This window comes from Vanessa cardui, chromosome 24, assembly GCF_905220365.1.
Source record: "Vanessa cardui chromosome 24, ilVanCard2.1, whole genome shotgun sequence".
Taxonomy (NCBI): Eukaryota; Metazoa; Arthropoda; class Insecta; order Lepidoptera; family Nymphalidae; genus Vanessa; species Vanessa cardui.
This window is the reverse complement of record NC_061146.1, coordinates 10,193,042-10,216,882: the sequence shown is the minus strand read 5'-3', so window position 1 is coordinate 10,216,882 and position 23,841 is coordinate 10,193,042. Positions and strand designations below refer to the sequence as shown.

The following is a 23,841-nucleotide window of genomic DNA, read 5'->3' as shown; positions in this document are numbered from 1 at the left end:
TGATTACACAAGTTATTTCATCCAACATTGACAGAGTTCCTAGATATCAACCCGCCATCACCATAATAAAGCTCGTCTCGCATCCACTGAGCCATCTCTTATAATAAATGTACTTGCAATAATACAATGAGTTTTTAGCAAATTTTAATTACACGTACAAACTCGTGTCACGCATAAAAAACAAACAATTTTCTAACATTACGTCGTCTAAAAATAATCGGTGAACTCACAATGAACGATACATGTGAAACATAACCAAAAAGAAATTAATAAACGCAAGCGACCCTTCAAAATAAAAGGATCCCTCACGACGAAAATAATTATGCAGTAAGAACGACCCATATAAAGCGAACTTCTATCTTGCCATATCGAGTACAATGCACCGCTTACCGCAAAAACAGCTGTAGCGTTTAACTATATACGAATAGAGACCAAAATCGAATAAACAGGCATGTCGGCTGTGTTGCAGCACCGTACGATAAAGTCTTACGGCGGTGCGAAGTTAGCCGCTAGACAAAGTGGCGGACCAATGGGAGAACGCGGTTCGTTCACAGCGCGGAGGCGACATCTCCTTCAAAATACCCCACCGTGCCGGCATCTGATCAAATCACTGAGTGGTGCTGTGCGAGAGTCACGTATAGTGTATAAGTATATAGAAAATTTTATATAAACAAAATGAGGGAAATCGTTCACATTCAGGTCGGGCAGTGCGGTAACCAGATCGGAGCTAAAGTAAGTAATCTCTAATAAAGGCGTAACCGCCGCAACGCTGCGTACCGGTTTGACGGTTCCAAGTTACGCAGATATGCTAACATATCAGAATAATTCTAACCATAGCGATTTCGACATACACCTTTTAAAAACGATTATATGTATATATACTAGTCGTTGCGCGTTTAGATGTTGATTGTCATGTGTTATACAAAAGAAAGTATATATCCTTTCTTGGAGTTTAAGTTGTTTCATACATTAAATCAAAATCGGTTTGGTTTAACAGTGAAAGAGTTAGTTAAATATTTATAATATTAAAATAGATTTAAAGAAATTATTTTGTTAACGGAAAGTAGGTTAGTAATGCTCCATCTCGCATACCGCGGTTAGTTCATTAGAAAATAGGCTAGGCGATGAATTTGAATATCCACGCGAAGTGTTGTAAGGGCAGGGCTGTCAACCCTCCCGAGCCCGTGAGAACTAGGGGTGTGTAATTAGTACTACACGCGATTTTAAACGACACGAAACAGCCCAGTGGTAAATGTTGATAACGGGTTCGAACCCAGAAACAAAATTAAAAATTATTTATTGTTATAATTTATCACAAATTTAAAAATCAGTATTGAACCTAAGCCCATCTGTGGGAGATATACAGTCTTATTTTTTATTTTGACATAACAATACTATACATATATAAATATATATGTATACTATAAATTGTCTTTTTTTCATTTCTTAATAACGAAAGAATGTTATATATCAATATATTCTGAGTTGAATTTTAGTAATATTTTTAATTTATATGTAAAAAAAACCTGTATTCGAACATTTTAGATTTACGTCACTCAATATTAATAATCGAATTGTATTATTACTTCGATCAAGACTCGTATAAACTCTATTAAATCATCATTTTCAGATATTTTATTACCAATGAGATAACCAAGAATATCAGCTGTTACCAGTAGTAACAGTCTTTCAAATTTCAATGACATAAATAACTATGTACAATTATTATTTAGATAATTAATACGTCTAGGCTTTTAAAGCTGATTTTATGACGAAAAAAATAGTATCCAATAGTTGTCTAATAAATAAACGCACACTAATGTAATAGAAAGAAATTTCGCGTATCAAGCGTAGCTTTCACGCACACTTAAATACTAAAATTGGCCTTTTTATGTTACATCACTATATAAACATAAATATTATAAAAATGTAGGCATATATTACAAGGAATGCGAATCTATATATATCTGTATATTCGCGTATTAAGTAATATGACAACGATCAAACATATCCGTTCAGTCTCGACGTTTCATTGACTTGATAAAAAAATATCGACGTTGATATGGCTATCTCTTTCTCACGTATCGGGTTAAGAGGGACAGCGAATCACTTTAGAACTGTCAAAATTTCCATCGATAATCTTATCAAACAATTATTATGTTTATTTGTAGTTTTATTTAAAATCTCTAATGTCGTACAGCTTCTTTCAGCTCACCGGTTCATAATCTATATTCCACTGGAACATGTGAGAGAGAATTTTTCAAGTTTATTAAATGTTCTGACTAAATTAATAAATTAATATGATTATCACCATCAGCGTCTACATAGGAAACATGTTCTTATATATTACTACGTATATATGTATATGAACTAATCACACACACATGCAAGAAAACAGAACTCGATTTCCTTTCAAGGTCAAAACAAAATACCGCCTCCATGAAGGTTTTATTAGATTAATTAATTATTCTAGATAGTTATTTTTATTTAAAGAGAAATTAGACTCTTTGTTAACATACAAAATATTTTTAGCTACGTGCCTAATTACGAGTTGCCGTTGATAGGCAGGTAGACTTATCGAGTTATCAGAATAATGTAATTCCAATAAATCCGACAAGTAATAAAGTTATGCAACGACAAAATATCTCTTAAAACGCAGCCCACGATTTTCAGCTAAATAATTCCTTTAAATTGTTTTAAAATGTCTAATTTCTTTTTTCGCTTTTTTCTTTTCTTAGAGGGAAAAGGCAAAGGTATTACACCGTACAACCAAGTCTTTAGTAATTTTTATTCATATTCAATTAAATTGTAAGGCATTGAGCCATGTCTTCCGTTTTTAAAATGTCTAATTGCAATTGCTGTCAATTTATATCCACTGACTTAATATTTCGTTTATAAGTATAAAGCCAAAAATATTTAAAAAAAAAGATTGTTGATCCTAAATATTGCATTATATTAATAATGAATTTAATGTAGGTGGATAAGTGATAGGGTTTATAAATAAAGTTATTTACTTCTTTTAATGATTTACTTGGTCTTCATTCGTTTACTTTCATGTAATATTTAAAAATATAAAACCTTTTTACAAAGATACTTTTAGAGCAATATTATAAATGACCTACTCCCATGGAAGCAGGAAAAAAGATATACAATACTGCGCTATTAAGAGTTTATGATTAATATAACTCTTTATATAATACAACAAATTACGTTTAACCATTCATTTGAACCTTAATTTTACTTCCAAAGTTTCGATAACAATTACATCGACGTTGAAAACGCCATTTTTGCAAATCCATAGTGAATATCAGTTTTTTTTTTTAAATGTTTGCAAAGATTTACGAATAAATATTTAAACAAGAACACTGACGTATAGTCTGTGGCCATTTATAGTAATGTACATATAAATACAAGGTCTGTTCAATATTATATTACTATTGAATCAGCTTTCCACACTAATTATTAGTTTTCCTTCCAACACGTTGATTGTAATTTGCATGTTCAGCATCCGTTATCTCAAATACGAATCTAGCACGATTCTCGTACACTTTCTATCTATTATCTTGTCAGATGTGGCGTTAACTTTGTGGGCAAAAAGATAGATAATTGAGCATAGACGTAGTCAATACAGGGCAGTAAACATTTTAGGATAGAAAATGTGAATTATATATACAAACTATACATATAATAAAATTGACGTGTCTGCTTGTAACTTTAAAAACAAGGTTTTTACTATATATGCTCTATCTGTTAAGGCTAATCTCTGGAAAAGCTAGACCTATTTTAATAGGACTTCTACTGGCAGGTAGCTCTTGTAACAAGTAGTAACTTAGACTACAATCATAACATTTTTGTTCAATTCAAACGCGCACGCAGTCGCGGGCACGGCTAGTATATTCTAAAAGTAAATCAACGGATACTACGAATTAATTGATGACAGTGCGTTTGGAGATGCTGTCAAGTTTACCCATCAAATATTGCTTGAAAGGTGATTCCTGAAATTTGGAAGGGTCATAACTCCTCAGTTGGTAACGCAGTGAGATTATAGGTTAATATTTCTTATAACGCCTTTATGGGAAGTAGTTACTTACCATTAAGAATCAATTTACTCAGAAATAAAAAAAAATATCTCAAATGGAAATCAACGATTACTAAATCAGCTGTTCCAAATAAACTTGTCGCGCGCAAAACAATATGCCTTTTCTATAATAAGTATTCGAGATATTTCTTATCACGAATTTTCTAGTTTCACGAATAGTCTAGGTTAGTTTTTTTATATTTTGAATTTGGACCAAAAGATTGTGTTATCAATGTAGAAATGACGTCATTAAACTGAAATGCATTACCGAATTTATAAGATAAGGCATGCAGTAGATTAGAATAAGTCCCGCGATAAGATATAAAGTATATTTATATCATAAAAAATGATTTTCAGAAAGCTACGCTTTTCATTATGCTTGCTACTCTTTTATACGAATATTTTGAACTAAAAACTCTTTTGTAACGAGATGCTTCTGATATTAATTAATTGTCTATAATACTATTAATATAAATGTAGCTCTATCTGTCTGTTGCTCTTTCACTGGCAATTTGTTGGTATTTGATGGTATTTGGTGTTGATAAAGCCTGAAACCAATGAAAAGATATAAACTATTTTTTTATGTATTAATCTAGATTAAAACTCGGACGAAGCCGTTTAGTCCTTTTTCAGGTTGACATTACAAAAAAAGATTCTCATTTATTAGAACAGATTAAAAAAACTTAAATACTGTACAAATGCACTATTCTTAAAATGACAATAAATACATAACATATCAGTAATTTGTTGGAAAACAGTAACTAAATTTTTGTGTATATTTCGAAAACATCTTAAATTTTAATTTGATTCTGTAAAATGATGATTTTAGCGTTTTTATAAGAGACAACTTGAATATTGAATATTTATAATTAGCTTGTTACATAAATGCGTGAAATATATCGTATTTAGTATGCTATACAACCTTTTCAAAGATTCGAGCGTGTCTGAATTTCAAGATACACATTTTTTGACTCAGAACGTGAGTCAGAACTTATTACTGGAATTTCAATGACAGAGCGAGATGGAATGCTTTACAAGTTAATGGTAGAAAGAGATGACATAAACAGCTGAGTCAATACGGAGTTTTCTAAAAAAAAGATCGTAATGTGCAAACTTGTTTTTATTTGTTTGGTAATGAATATGACGTCATTTTTTGGCATCTTTTGATTTTTGCGCGCGTTTTATTGAAAAATAAACAAAGCATTCTTAATACAGCCATTAAGTACATCTAAATTAGTATACGAAGTTAACTTACTAATTATATCTTTATGGTTAAACTCTTGAACCTATAAAAGGTTTTTAACGAGATACCTAGTAGCGGTTTTTAAGCGTGTGATCGATATTTCAGTAGGTTGTCTAGCCTAGTCTAGTCCATTTATATACCACAGGCTTTGTGTGCGAAATTCCATAAAAAATGTTAAATAGTTAAGAAGTAATAGTGTAACAAACATACTTATATATTAATCATATTAGATAAGTCGTATTTAAAAACAATTCCAAATAATGAATATATTTTTAAAATCTAGTCAGGTTAATAGGCTGTACATGTTACAAAAACAAAACTTGTTAATTTATTTTAATTATATTAGACGAATCGCTGACATAGTTTTCTTGTCCACTGTTAGTTTGTTGTTTTACAAATCACGTGGTAGAATAATCACTTCTGGTGCATCAGCATTCACGTATGTATGTACGTGACTGTCATTGATAGAAGGAATGTAAACATAAAACTCACTTTGTTAGTACCCGATTCGTCCGCTTGGAGCGCTACTGTATTAGTGTCATGTATCTCCATGGTTACTATCAGTTTTATAATTATTAGTTATATTTAAAATGATTTAAAATTGTTTTTCACTATTTCATTATGCATTAAGATTATCATATTTTTTAACGTAGTTTCGTTAAAATTAGTTAATTTCCATTAAAATATATTCTTTCTATTAAAATATATTCTTTCTTATAGACATCTGTCTGATCCTAAAAACGTATATAACTATATTTATTTGTCGAAGCGAGGAAAAAAGAAAGAAAAATTAACAGGCCCATTAGAACCGCCCTCAAAATCAAAATTACTTCCGTAGTGGGCTTACAAAACGTAGCTGTCGACCTATTTCGAGTATTTTAGTCTGTGCGTGTTTAAAAATAATAATAGAACTGTCAATGTAGAAGATTTCTTTTAACAGGAGCAGCCAGTATTAACTGTCAATAGAATTTGTGTAAAAAGGTTTAACTCACAAATAATAAAAAACATTACTATTTTATCTGTATTTTGTATTTCCGTTATTTTTTATTATTGTGTATGTTTCTTAAACGAAAACTTAATTTAAGCTAAATTTTTCGCATTTATTTGCATCCGTTCCGTTAAAATATATTGTAGACATTTATTTAGCAAAATACTAAGCGTCACACTCAATTTAAGGTCATAATAGACCAAAACAATGAGCAAAATATAGAACGAAGTTTTATACTCCGATGACTGCAAATTATTTCTAAACAATCATATTTTTTGTCTTTTGCTTTACTATCAGAAAAAAAAAGTTTAAAGCTAAATCGTAGATAACAAATGTAAATATTATTAAAAAAAACAACTGTCAATTAATTAATTTTTTATCTGTTTTTTTTTTTGTTTTAAAACGTAATAAATCTTATCACCCATATCAGTGAGTTGCGCTAGGCAATGGGTTCAACGCCCGGTCGTTGGCGCTGGTTAAAATAGCCATAGCGCACTGCACTTAACTGCTTCTCCATATCCAGAACAGTTAAATGAAATGACCAAGAAATATTTAGTAGAACTCGTATTTTAGTGGTTACATCATTTATTGCTATAAAACCCTTTTGATATTTTTTTTATTTTATTTTACGACGATTTTATTTTTAATAATATATACATAGCAACAGATAAAAAATAACACAGAATGTAAATTATAAAATTTAAAATAATAAAAGAAGTACTTACTAAATCATTAACACATCGCAATTTATTTAAATGGCATGTCATTCATTGAGTTTGGTTAACGGATTAAAGGATTGGGGACAGTTGTACAGATTAATTTTAATATATGTAATCATTACTTCAATCAATAAGACTATATCTTTGTATATATTTTATTTGCATTGTGTTGCTTAGTAATGTTTTTTTAAAAGGTAAACACAGATACAAAAATAACCAAATGTGTGCGTGTTTTTTTTTTAATGTTGAAGATACCAACTATAAGTCTTAGAATTGTCAATGACACAAAAACAATATGGCTGCCGCTTTTAAGTCCGCCATGCATACATTTGAAACGATTGTTCTCATGCGTAGTTTCCCTCGCATTGAACATTGGTCGTACCATTCACACACTTTCATCTTGTCTTATCTAGTTACAAAAAAAGCAACCTTTGAAAGTATCGATCTCCTTTCACTTTTCGTTGTTAATAAACATTTACTGACAATTTTGAAAGTATCTGAGTGTTCCGTTGTTTTATGTAATTAATTCTTGAAATAATATAATAATAACAGTATCTTCTGTAACGGTAAAAAAGATTTCGAATGACTTTAGTTACATGCAAATGTTTTTATTTATCATAATTGCTATTGTACCAACACATTGTGTATAGCAGACATTACTTCTATAAAGCAGTCTGTATAATGATTCTTTTTTTTTTTTTTTAATTTCGTAATTTTTAGCAAAGGAAAATCGGATTGGCGTATAAGTAAAATTGCAAAGCAAGTTTTCCTTACAAGTCGAGTGAACACATTGAAATCTATTTATAAAGTCAGTAACTCAAGGCACAAGTTGATTAGCAATTCTCGCTGATTCTTTGAATCTCGTATCCATGAGCCAAAACATACGTCCATATTAGTCATTTAGTCGTATATGGCGTTGTTAGGCGCTTACCCACACAAGTGCACCTACACACAGCCTACAACATGACATCATATTTATCGTCACGCTAACAATGCTGAATTTTAATGTTTCGATCACTCGCGGCCTCTCTACAATATTGTCAAGGATATTTTCATACCAACATAAACTTCTAAATAGGATATATTCAAGTATTAGCAAGTCATAGGCAAATTAGTGACCATATGGTGCCCAATCGGGCCAGGGTTTAAAGGAGTTTCGAAAAGACATTCGAATGCTAATACATGGTTTAAAGACTGGTACAATGCGTTCACTACTTATAAGGAGAGATCAGGCGATTACGACGAGACGTGGGCGTCGCCCGTCGCCAAGGCAACGTTATTGTACACCTCTATAACTCATGCAAACTGCTTGCGTAATTCGATGTACACTCGAACTGTAAAAGTCATTTACGTGTTATGCATCCTGTCGACAATTTACGCGACGGTTCATTGAGCTTTATTGCCGACGAGCCCTGCCATTTGAAATAATGATACCAAATCTTCTCGTCTACGATGTCCGGCTTGCTATCAAATGCCATTGTTTTCGTTTTTGGAATTGAAACTTTAAGAAATCGTTTCGAATCTCAAACTTGTATGCGTTCTTAATTAATTATACGTATGAATATTTTAAAATGCAAGTTTATTAATGGATTGCTTTCTTTTCGCAGTTCTGGGAAATCATTTCTGATGAGCACGGCATCGACCCCACCGGCGCCTACCATGGAGACTCTGACCTGCAATTGGAACGCATCAACGTTTACTACAATGAGGCCTCCGGTGGCAAGTATGTGCCCCGCGCCATCCTTGTCGACTTGGAGCCCGGCACCATGGACTCTGTCCGCTCAGGACCTTTCGGACAGATCTTCCGCCCCGACAACTTCGTTTTTGGGCAATCCGGTGCTGGTAACAACTGGGCCAAGGGACACTACACCGAGGGCGCTGAACTCGTTGACTCAGTCTTAGACGTCGTACGTAAGGAAGCTGAATCTTGTGATTGTCTCCAAGGTTTCCAACTCACACACTCACTCGGCGGCGGTACTGGATCCGGTATGGGCACACTCCTTATCTCCAAAATCAGAGAAGAATATCCCGACAGAATCATGAACACATACTCCGTCGTCCCCTCGCCCAAAGTATCAGACACCGTAGTCGAACCTTACAACGCGACTCTCTCAGTGCACCAACTCGTAGAAAACACAGACGAAACCTACTGTATCGACAATGAGGCTCTATATGACATCTGCTTCCGCACACTCAAACTGTCCACCCCCACCTACGGAGATCTCAACCACTTAGTTTCCCTCACAATGTCTGGTGTCACGACCTGCCTCAGGTTCCCTGGTCAGCTTAACGCAGATCTTCGTAAACTGGCTGTCAACATGGTTCCTTTCCCACGTCTCCACTTCTTCATGCCCGGATTCGCTCCTCTCACATCCCGTGGAAGCAGACAGTACCGCGCCCTCACCGTGCCTGAACTCACGCAACAGATGTTCGACGCCAAGAACATGATGGCGGCTTGCGACCCGCGTCACGGCCGCTACCTCACCGTCGCCGCCATCTTCCGTGGTCGCATGTCCATGAAGGAAGTCGACGAGCAGATGCTCAACATCCAAAACAAGAACTCGTCGTACTTCGTCGAATGGATCCCCAACAACGTCAAGACCGCCGTGTGCGACATCCCACCCCGTGGTCTCAAGATGTCCGCCACCTTCATCGGCAACTCCACCGCCATCCAGGAGCTGTTCAAGCGCATCTCCGAGCAGTTCACGGCTATGTTCAGGCGCAAGGCTTTCTTGCATTGGTACACTGGCGAGGGCATGGACGAGATGGAGTTCACCGAGGCCGAGAGCAACATGAACGATCTGGTCTCGGAGTACCAACAATACCAGGAGGCGACCGCCGACGAGGACGCGGAGTTCGACGAGGAGCAGGAGCAAGAGGTAGAGGACCACTAGACGCCGCTGTGACGCCGTATGCCATTATCGTCTCGCGTTACTTTAAGTAACATTAATGAATCTTATATTGTGTATTGATGAAATGCTTGCTAACTTTTAACAGAATGCACGACTTAACAAATCACGGTTTTTGACTAGATAATGTGAGAGCATTTAATGTAATACATTCCGCGTGATCCGAGCGAGCCTCGTCGAACGTAAGACCTGATATTCCTCAAAGGCTGATGATAAAATACGTATGAACTATGTATTGAAGTATTTTGACCTCGCCATACCAAATTTGATTATGTCGGCTTCAATAACAGAAGTTTTATTACGATTAAAATTGTTTTGAACAATAATTTAATGTATATAATAAAGATTTTTATTTATTACCCTTGTTTATTTATTAACGAATCCTTAAAACGAAATATTGCGACACTTAATTACAGACTGTTTACATAAATTAGTATTCAACTTAAATAAACATATTTTCCTTTATTATAAGAACACTAGCCTAATTATAGGTATACATTACGTAATGCTTTGTTTTACCTAACTATGTGACAATTGTTTAATTATATGTGTACTTAATACATTTATTTATTTTCTTTAATAATACACAAACTAAACGGAATACAATAAAAATATGATAAAAAAAATATAAAGTTATTTGAAGCTGTCTATTTATAAATACGTAAAGATATGCAAGCTTTTTATGCATATTACGCAAACGGAGTAGTGTGAGAAGCCATAGTCAAAGTTTATTAAGAGAAGGAAAGTAGAAAGTTAAAATTTTTACATAACAAGTTCTAAAAATACATTACATTGAATAAAATAAAACAATCTTTTTTGTGACTTTTATTTGTGCCAAAAAGGAAAATAAGAGAATCATTGCGTACGTTTATACTGTCAATGTCAAATGTTTTTTGACATATCTTTTTTTTCGTAATAAAGCCAAGGTGTCATCCAATTGGGCCATTTTTTCTTATCTTTCAAATCAATCTATTTAAATTGTTAATTTAGTGTGGTCGCATTTCTACCAACGGACGATTAATAGAAGTTATTGTTTAAAAATAAATAATAAAGGTTTAAATACATATTATATGAAATATATAGTAGTATGTTAGTAACGTAATTATAAGAACCAAAGGCTAATGATGAATCATACGACAAAATAGATCGGTACAAGGTGACCTGGTCGTTGAATATAACAAGTAATATATCACTTGAGCAAGATCGGGGGTATATTCTACTAATAAATTGACATTCGCAAACAAATCGAAATATAAACGTTGGCCTTTATTGTTTCTATTCCATTAACACATCCCAGATAGATCGAATTTAGATCGAAATTTACTTATTCTTGAATCGTTTTTTTTTATTTTATAACTGAATAATAATAAATCTCTTTATATAATATTAAATGCTTAAATATATACAAATATGAACAACTAGTTACTGTATAAATCTTGACTGTGTGGAATGGAGGCAAGAATGCTAGCAGCATTTCCCCGTTGAATCGCAATTCAGATCCTCTGCGCAAAAAATGAACCAGCCCTCCTGTCACCAGTGGAGGCAATGAGGCGAGGTGTTATACTTTTGATGGAGCTTTTTGCACCACTACTCCAAGGGCCAAGCGTTTCGACAGCAAATGAAACAAAAAAGTATTATGTATAAACTACTAAAGTTCCCTATATATTATATACTAGTTATAGCGCGTAGTTTCTCTCGCGTTTTAGGTGTTCGATTGTCGTGTGTTAGGCAAAAAAGTAGCCAATGTCCTTTCTTGGAGCTCCAAATTTGATCAAATTCGGTACTGCGGATTGGTAGTAAAACAGACAGAAAGACAGAGTTACTTTCACATTTATAATATTAGTGTAAAAGAGATAACAGTTAAATTGAAAAATAAGTTCACTGGGCCACGTCTTCCAAGAAAGAAGACTAGCTTGAAATCCAGCAAAGATCTAAAGATGTTCAGTAAAAAATAACGAACAAATTTATCAAAATCGATCCGGTCCACCCAGTGCAAAGTAATGAGGCAACAAACATAAAAAAAATAAAAAAAATACAGACCAATTGATAACCTTTGAAATTTTTGAAGTCGGTTGAAAATATAGAGCGTCTAAATGAATTAAAGTAGATTAAAAGAGGCACGAGCAGCTGTGAGCTCGTGGATGCCGTTTAAATTACATAAATAAACACAAAAACAACTACAGTTACTCCTTAGTTACAATTCTTTATTTCTTCCTAATCGTTCCACATCCTACAACCGTTAAAGATTAGTAGAATTTTCCCCTCGAAGTTATCACAGCAATTAATGATATTTAACATAAAGGTGTGTTTTGTAAACATTTATTCGTAATTTAATAAGTGTTATTTTAGATAAAAGGTGATAGGTAAGTTAAGATAATTAAGTTTCGTACTTAAATATATATATAAATATAAATTATAAAGTAGCTCTGTCAATTTGTATATCTATCCTTTTAAAGTACTGAACTAAATTTGATGATATTTAGTAGGTATAAGAGTAGTTTGAACGCCAAGGATAAAGTAAAGTAAAGTAAAGTAACAGCCTGGAAATTTCCCATTAAGGAGAAGGCTTGGAACATATTCCACCACGCTGTTCCGCTGTGTACTGACACTTCAAAATTATAAACCAGACCTTAATTGATGATGTTTTAATTTAAAACCTTAAGCAATCTCTTGTTTCATGACAGTGAAACCGAACTCAAATTACTTATATATCAAATGCTGTAACGAATATTAGGTGTCATAATAAGAACGGTGGACGCCTACGGAGTTTGTTCTGAATAACAAGTAATATTCATTTCGAAATGACGATTAAAAATGAAGCTGAGAAATTCATATTATAATCGATATTATTTTGTTTAGAATATATATGTGAACAATTTATATAAAACCAAATGACCAGAATGCATTGCAATGCTTTGTTAAGTAGAAAAAAAAACGATTCCACTAACGCAGTCTGATGCTTTAAGTTGTTATTATTATATAAAGTTTGTTTTCCGTATTCAATAAAATTTATCAAATATTTTTTATTTTAAACGATTTTATTAATTGAAACAGCAATTAAATATATTTTATTATGATTTATTTTTCTAGAAAAAAATGAAATAATGACATATGTTAGCAAATTATGATGACAACACAACATTCAATCATTACCATTTAATAATAGTTTTACTGTAAAACTAAATAATATTGTACTGTTAAAGGCTTGGTAGAGTCTGTAAAGGTAATTTTCTCTCGAAGAAAATATTTGTAATGAAGTAGAATATCATCTGAAATGCAGTCTGAAAAATGAATGTTGCGCATTCATTTTTCAGACTGCATTTCCTTTGAATAAAATGTACGTGTATATACATATAAAAAAAACTATAGCAACACAGATACATCCAATAACTCAAATTTAATAAAGACATTAAAAAAAAACATTCAATAAATCTTGGTCAAACGAAAACATCAAATTATATATAGCGATTTTCTTCCAAGCGTCGTATCATCGTCATGACTATATATAGAAGTGCACGCCCGCCATTTTAAATGGCCTCTTCAGTTCCCGTTATTAACGTCCAGAGGTCGTAAATCAGCAACGAAAGAGGCGGAGAGGAGGATCAACTTAAGCTGGACAGATAACAAAATGATGTCAGTCCGTCAAAACAGGCTTATGTCATTGTGAACAGGTTCAAGATGTAATATTTAGATCTTGACACGTCATCTCTTATTTACTCGTCAAGGAAATATTATTGAATTATAATATGGTAATATCTACAAGACCGGGCTTCGTTTGAATAAGACTTTATTCAACGGAACGCGTTTACATCGAAGAACGGATGGAAATATTCTTAAGAAGTTTACGCGAACAAAGTGTAATTTTTTCCATAGCTAAATATTGAGAACTTTTTTTATGGAATAGTTTGGCTGACGAGCATATGGACAACCTGATTGTAATTGGTCACCATCACCCATAGACAATGACGCTGTTAGAAATATTAACTATTCCTTACATCGTCAATGCGCCACCAATCTGGGGAACTAAGATGTTATGTTCCTTGTGCCTGTAGTTACACTGGTTCACTAACCCTTCAAATCGGAACACAACAATACTGCGTACAGTTGTTCAGCGGCCTATCCAGGCCGGCAAGAAGAAACTTTTTGGAAGAAACATTTAAATATTCATTTTTATTTACATAGAAGATAAAAGATAACAACAATGTACATACATTGACTAATTAATTAATTATCAACTCAACGGTTTGGTTTTGCAGTGTGTTAGAACAAAATCAAAATATGTTTCACTTAAGGAGGCTTTGCAAGGTCAAGAATTTTTACAAGGTTAGATTTAATGCCAAGCGACCATAATGGTTAAATCTTTACTAAAGAAAACCGGAAACAATCGCTTCTTTGCCAAACATATAATATATATTTTGTATCCTGTATGTAAATTAATTTTAAAAAACGATTTCAGCTTAATATTAAATCATCACCACTGATGGTTTCGTTCACAAACCATCCCTAACATTATCAATACTTCACTGACCTTGATCACTGTTTTTTTCCCTCACTTATGCCTGTTACACTGACTAACATGACCTTAAAACCTATCATCACTGTTTTGCGATAAAATGATGATTATCAAGCATGGATAAACTCTGAATTAATAATTACACTATTAATTTACAGCGAAGTTAGATGGATAATCTATATTCTCGTAAAGCGCTGAAGCGCTTCTATTGTTGATTCCTGCTGGGGGATTACTATAATCACTACATAATATAAAACAAAGTCGCTTACCGCTGTCTGTCCCTATGTATGCTTAGATCTTTGAAATTACGCAAATTAAATTTGATTAAATTTTTTTTTACAGATAGAGTGTTTTTGTATATAATACATGGAAAATATAGTAAAGAAACACTGATAATTTTAGATATTTCTAATGCGATGTCGTAAATAAACAAATTCTATAGTATATTTATCAATATTGCACCTGTACGAACCCGGGGCGGGTCACTATTGTATATATTACTGTTTAAAAATATAGTTACTGATGATACAAAGCCATCGAAACGGATGTATTCTATTAAAATAGATAAAAAACACAACAGGATTGCGCTGATGTAGTCGGATATCTTATCATATCTATCTTTCTGTGAAAAGAAAGCGCCGCGCACGTAATTATCGTAATAATAAGAAAGTTTTGTAAACATTATAATTAATAATGTCGTCAAAGGAGAGAAGATTAAAAAAGATGATAAATATGATGAGATGACGATTGGAATCGAGTAGTAGTTGGATTTTCTAACACAGATAATATATTTTTAATATATCGTCTTAAAATAAATATATATTGGACAACATCACATACATTACTCTGATCCTAATGTAACTAGCTAAAGCATTATTATGGAAAATCAGAAGTAACGACGGCATCACAAATACCCAGAACCAAGGCAATACAGAAAAACTAATGAACCTTTTCTAGCCTTGGAGTGGAGTACTCATGATCAAGAATATTTGAAAACTTCTACTTCAATCCTTCAGATTCTTAGCAAAATAAAGTCTTCAAGTACTCTCGAGCTCTCAAATAGTAATTAATTATTATTTCGATATTAAGAATTAATTTGTTTGTTGAATGCAATTGTATGACTCATATCGACCTTACTTCCCACGTTATAAAGAATCGATTAATCATTATATAAGAACTTTTTAAAATGCCACAAGAGTTATATAAGTGGGATAATATCTAATTACATATACATATATATACGAAATAACACTATTCATAAGATCTCTGAAACTATAGATTCAATAGACTTTAAACTAAATAAAGTTACTTCTCTCGCGACATCGATACTAATATGAATGATGACGAAGAAAAATTAGTACAATTACGTTCATTCAATATAGTAAAGTAAAGTAAAACAGCCTGTAAATTTCCTCTACCATTAAGGAGAGGGTTTGGAACATGTTCCACCACGCTGTTCCAATGCGGGTTGGTGGAATGCACATGTGACAGAATTTCGATGAAATTAGACACATGCAGATTTCCTCACAGTGTTTTTCCTTCACCGTCGAGCCTGGGATGGATTATAAACATGAATTTTCATAAATTTCAGCCATCATATATATAGTGGTGTTTGCCTGTGTTTGAACCCGAAATCATCGGTTAAGATGCACGCGTTGTAACCACTGGGCCATCTCGGCTCTATTTAGATTTTTACTTTAATATTAGTGACCCCATTTTTAGTATATAAAGTGTTATTTTAAATCCTCTCTTGCTTTACATTTTGATAGTTTTTATGAACTTCATTTAAAGTAAAAATGTAAACAAATAAAAACAGATTGTATTTTACGAAATCGTAATGCATAAAAAATCGTGACAGTACCTTCGAAGGCGGCCATTTTGGTTTACATATGGCGTTGTTCGAACCGAGAAAGTATTTCTTAGTCACCATGTTTACGAAACTATGTAATGCCGTATATAATCACAGTGTATATAAGATGTGTACTGAAATCGTGACGCTCGCAAGTTGTAAGTATGTAATACATTGCTCGTAACTTTTTTTTTGTGAAAGGGCACAGGTATTCCAATATTATGCGTTATCTTTTCACGCTGAAACCTTAAATTACAGGCAACTACAACAAACTAACCATTTTTTTTACTTACAAGGCTATTTATGCTTGCACAAATAAAATATAGCTCAGCATATGAACCTAATTATTATACTAAAATAATCTTTATATAGTTGACGGATGAGGTACTGTTGATCCCCTTTATTAAAATACATTCAATCAATGGTCATTGAAAAAATACGACCCATTCTGGCCTCCAACACTTAATCAAAACCAGAATAGACTTCTAATAAACTCTTGCGAGCATTTTCAAAATGACACTACATTATTAAGTTAAATTTAAATCTGCTAACGGTAGAATTGGTAAGTAACTCAAGTTAATCTTTTCCAAGTCTCAGTTACCTACATTGCTTGTACCTGTAAATATACTTACAGTTGGTAGTTTACACCAGAATGGATAAGAATTGAATATCAATGTCTGAACGTGAAAACCCTGATAAGTTCGTGTAACATAACCAAAGTGACAAGTTACACACGAGATCAAAATCAAAATAAACTTTATTCAATTGGTCTTTTATAAGCACTTTTGAATGGTCATTTAACAATTAAGTAAAGCTACCACCGGTTCGGAAAGTAGATTCAACCGAGAAGAACCGGCAAGAAACTCAGTAGTTACTCTTTTTCAACATTTATAAAAATACAGTCATGTTAGTTAATACAATTATTTAAATTAATATATCCTGACTGGAAGTCAACAGGTAGAAAAAACACAAAGGAGGATACCAAAATGCTATACAAATAGTGATGTATAGCAATGAGCAATGTATCTTACTGACCCCAAAACTGCCGGCAGACGGTTCGCAAATATGGCGCTGAACTGACGACGCGAATTTCTCTCATCGAACAGATGGCTGATTTTACGCGAACTATTGCAACATGTACGATACTTATTGTATCTGAATACGGCGGCTTCGGAATTTTCGAGACTGAAATTGTGTTACTGTAATTAAATTTGTATTTAAGTGATTTCGACTCTTTTGAAATCAAACTCAGTATCTTTACTGTACATTCCTTATAACTGTAAGGTTAATCAGCCAGGATATTATATAATGATGTTATTGATGTATTTATTTAATACCATGTAATATATACGCTAATAAGTTTTTAAATTCATGAGTTATAACTGGCCATAGTCACATAATTACGTTAATTACGTAACTATGGCAATAGGAAAATAAACAAGAAAACACTTAACATTAATGTTGAATATAATTGTTAACAATAAAATATCTAAATAAGAAAATAATCGACTTTAATTGGAGAGACTTTTTAAAATATAATTAATTGAACCACCAACTGGAAGAAATCCAAAAAATAGGAACGGAGATAATAAAAAAAACTTCATAATTTTTTGCTTTCAACTTATAAACTTATAGGACATCAATGATTATTAAGAAAATATTAATCCTGATTTATTCACTGACAGACCTGCCTTAAATGTATAATATTTAGCCCTACGTCTAAAGAATGTAAGAGTGTATAAAAGTAAATAAAAATGTCGAAAAGTGGCGTTTATTCCCTTCTTCCAATTGGTGGTTCAATTATATTTATAATTTTGATCGCGCGAGTGAATGAAGATGGAGAATTCAGAAGAGTACTTTGCTCTTGAATAATGAATTTAATCAACTCTACATATGAATTTACATAAAATAATTTATGATATCATTTGACGTCCAATTGTCCAAGCGCAATCTTCTTTTTTTAAAATGACGTCTCGCTGTAATTCATATTCTACACAGCAAGGAGGTTTTAATTTTTGGTCATCACTGATCATAGTCATTGACGCTGTAAGAAATATTAACAAATCCATATCCAATGATGGTCCAATTTAGGAACTAATATTTTATGTCCCTTGTGCCTGTAGTTACACTGGCACTGGCAAATCGGAACATAACAGTGCTAAATATTGCTGGTTATCAGTAGTATATGTGATGAATGGACACAAAATAAATTAATTTTATAAGTCAATTTCTGGTACACCTCGGAGGATTTGATTAATAACATAAAATACTTCGATTGATATATTTTTTAATTCTTAACATGGAATTTAAAAGGAAATTATATCATTTATTTAAAAAAAAAATTATGTTTTATTTATTCTGTGCATATTTTTTTTTAAAATCAAATATCGAAATCAAAATAAAATTATTAGGAAATAAGTACATAGTCTGTAGAGTTAACATATATAGATTACCTATAATGCACTTTAAATAATGATAAGGCTACTTACTTTAATTCCTAGGATGTCTTAATGTCTAGGACATTGGCATTTCTACAGATTAGTAGCCAGCATCTTAGGCAGTTATCTCTCATCTCGTTCGGTTAATGACCCCTCGTTGATAAGCTAATGGCTGTGACCATTATTATTCCATTAGAAACCAAATTCCTAAACGATTTTATTTATGTAAAAAAAAAGTGTTATATTAATCTATATATTGTTTTTATTTTAAGAATTAAATTTAATCGTTTAAGTGAAATATTTACTTACATAATTGAACCGTATAAAACAGAACTGTTGCCAAATTAAAAAAAAAATACTACATGTCAAATAAAAGTATAGAATAATATTATTTATAGTGATGTTTTTCTTGAGTATAATATTATGTATTAAGTTAAATATAGCAGTAGGTAACTGGAATAGCTCTCTCCCTTGATATCCGCATTGAGTTATAGGACGCGCCTAAACTGCGGAATTTTGTACCGCAAACTCGTACACGATAGTTCTAAGTGAAGCCATTTTGTCCGCCATTCGTCACAGAAACCTATTCTGGTGATAAAATGAGAAGAATGTTTTTTTAAAGTAAAATAAGTAACACATTTGGCCATTTAATCATTATCATTACATAGCATAAAACAAGGTCGCTTACCACCGTCCCTATGTATGCTTAGATCTTTCAAATTCCGCAACGGATTTTGATGCGGTTTTTTTTTTTTAAATAGAGTGAATCGAGAGGAAGGTTATTGTATATAATACATGGACAATAAAATAGAGAAACACTGATAATTATAGAAGTTTCTAATGTGATGTCGTAAATAAACAAATCCTATAGTATATTTAGTATCAGTATTGCACCCGTGTGAAGCCGGGGTAGGTAGATATTTTTAATATAAAAAGAAACGTTTTTTACAAAACCGGTGTAACATTATTAATACATACATATTATGAAAAAAGGCTTATGTCCTATGAACAGACTAAATTGTTCACTATTTATCTTCTATGAGCCAAAAGTAATTTGAAATTTCTCGTATAGCACTAGACCACAGAATATTAAAATTTCTAGTAAATACTTATAATAATATCAAAAAGTGATACATTCAAGCTAAAACCATAAGTAATCGAAGAAATGATGTCATTATTTGTAATAATTATTTATTTTAATAAATGATTCATTTTATTATAAATAAAGTCGTAAACAGGAACTAAATAATATAAAAAAAATATTATTAAGTAAAGATAAAATGACGATAAGAATTTATCAAATAAATTCAAAGATAATCAGTAACTGTATTTATACATTATATAGTATTACGATGCACTATATTAGGGTTATCTTCCAGTGCAAATGCTTCGCAGGAGAAATCTTTATATGCTATCTTTAACCGACTTCAAAAAGGAGGTTATCAATTCGTCTGTATTTGTTTTTTTATCATATCAAATCAAAATATTCTTTATTCAAATCGACTCAAAAAGCACTCGTGAATCGTCATCTTTGGAAAGTAGATTCTACTGAGAACCGGCAAACTCAGTAGCACTTTTTTCCACCGTTTTAGTTACAGATTATATCAATAAACAACAATTATTTTTGTATATATTGTTACAAGAATAATCTTAGCCTTCAATAAGGTGTTATGACATTTGATTCAATATCATAATTTATGTCACCTTATTATTGCATATTATGAATATAGCAGGGGCTGCTGAATTTACTTTATTATATACAATTGTTATTGTAATTAATTAATCAAAAACTATAATGAATATTATCTTATATGGCATAGCATTTATTACTGGCATGTAACACTATTTCTTATTTTAAATATGATTGAGCTGTCATTAGAAAACTACTGGACGATAGCGTGGCATTCTAACAAAAGATAGAGAGATTGGAGTATCATTGTAAAACGATAACAATATTTTGGCCATCCCGAACTACTGAAATTACAATATCCTGCCTAGAAATCAATAAGCTAAGTCCCTTCTTTTTTAATATCATAATGTTTTGGATAAAATGCCTTATTTTTCAAAAGTTTTTTATATGCGCTTTAAATTTATTGATATTTAGATACATACACATTTATTGGTGGCATTTATAATATATTCAACGAATTCATGTCAATTCGTATATAATCATTAAAGTTATTCATTTCGGGATATTTACAATGTTTTTTATTTTTGTTCGGTGAAGCTCTATATTTCGACATTATCTAAAAATGTCTTGTTCACTAGACTGAAGTTTGCGGGTAGATGTTGACTCCACAAAACAAAAATAAAAACATGGTAAATATTCCGAAATTAATAACTTTAATAATAAAAATAACCACGTTAATATAAAATCTTATATGTATATAATTATTTCACTCTCCGCCGAGATACATGGTTATTGGTAATTCGACGTATTCCCTTTAGGATAAGATAGGGGTGACTGTTTACGACAATGTCAACCCCTATATGCATTATGAAAAAGTGAATCATTTTTAAGTGATTACCTTTTAGCTTTATCTATATTTCTATATTAATATTATAAATTTGAAAGTAACTCTATCTGTCTGTCCGTCGCTCTTTCACGACCAAAACAATGAACCGAATTTCATGCAATTTGTTGTAAAGCAAACTTGAACTTTAAGGAGCAGGCTACGTTTTTTGCCTAACACACAACAACCAATCCACTAAAACGCAAGCGAAGCCGTGTCAGACAACTAATTCAAAATAAGTCAAAAATGCAACTTCAAAAATTTGTTTAAAATGAATAGGTAGGTTGTATAATAACTCTGTATATATAAATATCTATACGACAAATCTCCACTGGCTAAATAATTTTATAGCTCTGAAAAAACCGTGTCCAGTAGAGCATCAACCTAATAAATAATGTTTTACACAAAACATCATTTATATAAATTATATTTATTCATATATCAATTCTCGTTATTAGATCTTTCATTGACATCTTAATAAACCTTATGTCATTTCCACACGAAATTTCTTGGTGGTAGGGCTTTGTGCAAGTCCGTCTGGGTAGGTACCACCCACTCATCAGTTATTCTACCGCCAAACAACAATACGCAGTATTGTTGTGTTCTGGTTTGAAGGGTGAGTGAGCCAGTGTAACTACAGGCACAAGGGACATAACATCTTAGTTCCCAAGGTTGGTGGCGCATTGGCGATGTAAGGAATAGTTAATATTTCTTACAACGTCATTGTCTATGGGTGATGGTGACCACTCGTCCGCCAACCTATACTTAACATAAAAAAAACACGAACATATTTGTCAGTTTTCAGTATTTTTAGCGAAACGCACAAGCGGGTCACCTGATGGCTGCACGGTACTAGAAAGTATTGATCTTTGAAGTAGTTTTATTGAATGGTCGAATCGGAATTGATTAAGCCTTACTATATTATATTTTAAAATCAACTGCGAAAAATTACATCGTTCAATAAAATATTATGTCTCTATAATTAAATTAACAATTAAATATAATAATAGTATTCAATGAGTTAAAAGTTTTTTCGAGCTTACAGAACACAAAGCAAATATGTCTTGAATATATGTACTAACATACAGACGATCTTAAAATTTTAGTAAATACATACATGATATCAAATTGTAGCGCGTTTCGGAAATATTTGTGTATAATAATTTTGTATCTGTATACGTGTGATAGTTTCAACGTCTATAAAATCGTACTATTGATGAGACAAGTACGAATTTCATATTCTTGCTAGTAAATTTTAAATAATTCGATTCCAAATTCAAAATTTAGAATATATTCCATTTTTAAAAATCGAATATACACAAAACTGTATGCGTTAGAATGCAGTTACGAACTTAATTTCTACAAAAAGATAATTTTAAGCGATAATAATAACTATACATATTACCAAACAGTTTTATATTTACAACTTGAATGTGACATCATACAATATGGCGCTAAGGTCAAAGCGAAATTACTCATAAAAACAACCGTGTATTCAATACTCAATAATATAATAAACAAAACGCTTTTTTTTAATCTGGCCTCATCAGTTACTACCTTGGGATTACAACTTTAAAAAAAGTGGCACTCGGGAATAAAAAACAACCATTTTCGTTTAAAAACAAAGTAATATTCGCTTCAATAAAGCAATATCAATCTATTTAATGAAATAATCTCGTTATATCCTCAGCCCCTTAGTAATAATACAATATAAAATACATCAAGTAATATAAAAATCTATTCTTCCATATCGGTCCGGAATTCCGAACCCCACCCTGAGACAAAATAATGTAGGCTGCCGGCCGGCGATCAATACCAACTTTACAAGGTGAAACATCTGCGCCGAAATTTCTGTAAATCACTAAAATTGCAGTTTAATTTCAGCTTATTTATATATAGAATAACATGTATAGTTAATTTAATATGACGTAACAACAAAAATATTATTATAATAATTTAAAATGAATAAAAAATGAAATAAGTTGTGAAACGATTATTTTATCATAAAGTTGGTAGCATTGTTAATACTATCGCGACGCCAACCAATCAGAGAGGAGTATGAAATTAGGGACGTACCTCTGTCGATAGCGGAATAAACTTTATTCAATACTAAAATTTACAATATTTATTATAAAAATAACATAAATACTACTTATTATCACCCATGTCTTAGAATAATCGTTGTGATCGATATACTGAAGTAATTTATATATATTTATTGTAGTACTAAGTCCAAAATATTTATTTAATAAAACAATGATTTTTTATTAATAAAATTGTATTTAATTGAAGATTAAAGGCCTCCAAGCTACTTTTTTAAGCACATATATTAACAGACGTACTGTATCAAATTGATATAAATCGATTTCTTGCTTCATGCTTTCCGTGACGAAAATAATTTATTTTACCATGAAACACTAAGTATGACAGTTAACGTTGAATGAATGCCAGTTATACATACACAGCTATTATTTTTACCAAAGTGACGTCATCAAAGTGATTTTTCTAGAAAATACGAAAGGTTTAAAATTTTATGGTAACAAAACGTGTTCATTATGCCATAATTATAATAAATATATTTTTTTTGTGTC

The 23,841-nt window shown here is 31.9% G+C and overlaps 1 protein-coding gene across 1 annotated transcript; it reads left to right on the top strand.

Moving 5' to 3' along the window:
- The first annotated feature begins 572 nt into the window (after window positions 1-572).
- On the top strand, window positions 573-10,296 carry LOC124540343 (tubulin beta-1 chain-like). The gene is made up of 2 exons (XM_047117859.1): window positions 573-732; window positions 8,636-10,296. Exons 1-2 carry the CDS (start codon window positions 676-678, stop codon window positions 9,920-9,922), a joined length of 1,344 nt encoding a protein of 447 aa, XP_046973815.1. The 5' UTR covers window positions 573-675; the 3' UTR covers window positions 9,923-10,296.
- The last annotated feature ends 13,545 nt before the right edge of the window (window positions 10,297-23,841 follow it).

Excerpts from the sequence above, each read along its gene's own strand:
- LOC124540343 (XM_047117859.1), top strand. The coding sequence starts at position 676 with ATGAGGGAAATCGTTCACATTCAGGTCGGGCAGTGCGGTAACCAGATC. Across the intron at positions 733-8,635 it reads GTAACCAGATCGGAGCTAAA|TTCTGGGAAATCATTTCTGA; the intron begins GTAAGTAATCTC and ends TTCTTTTCGCAG.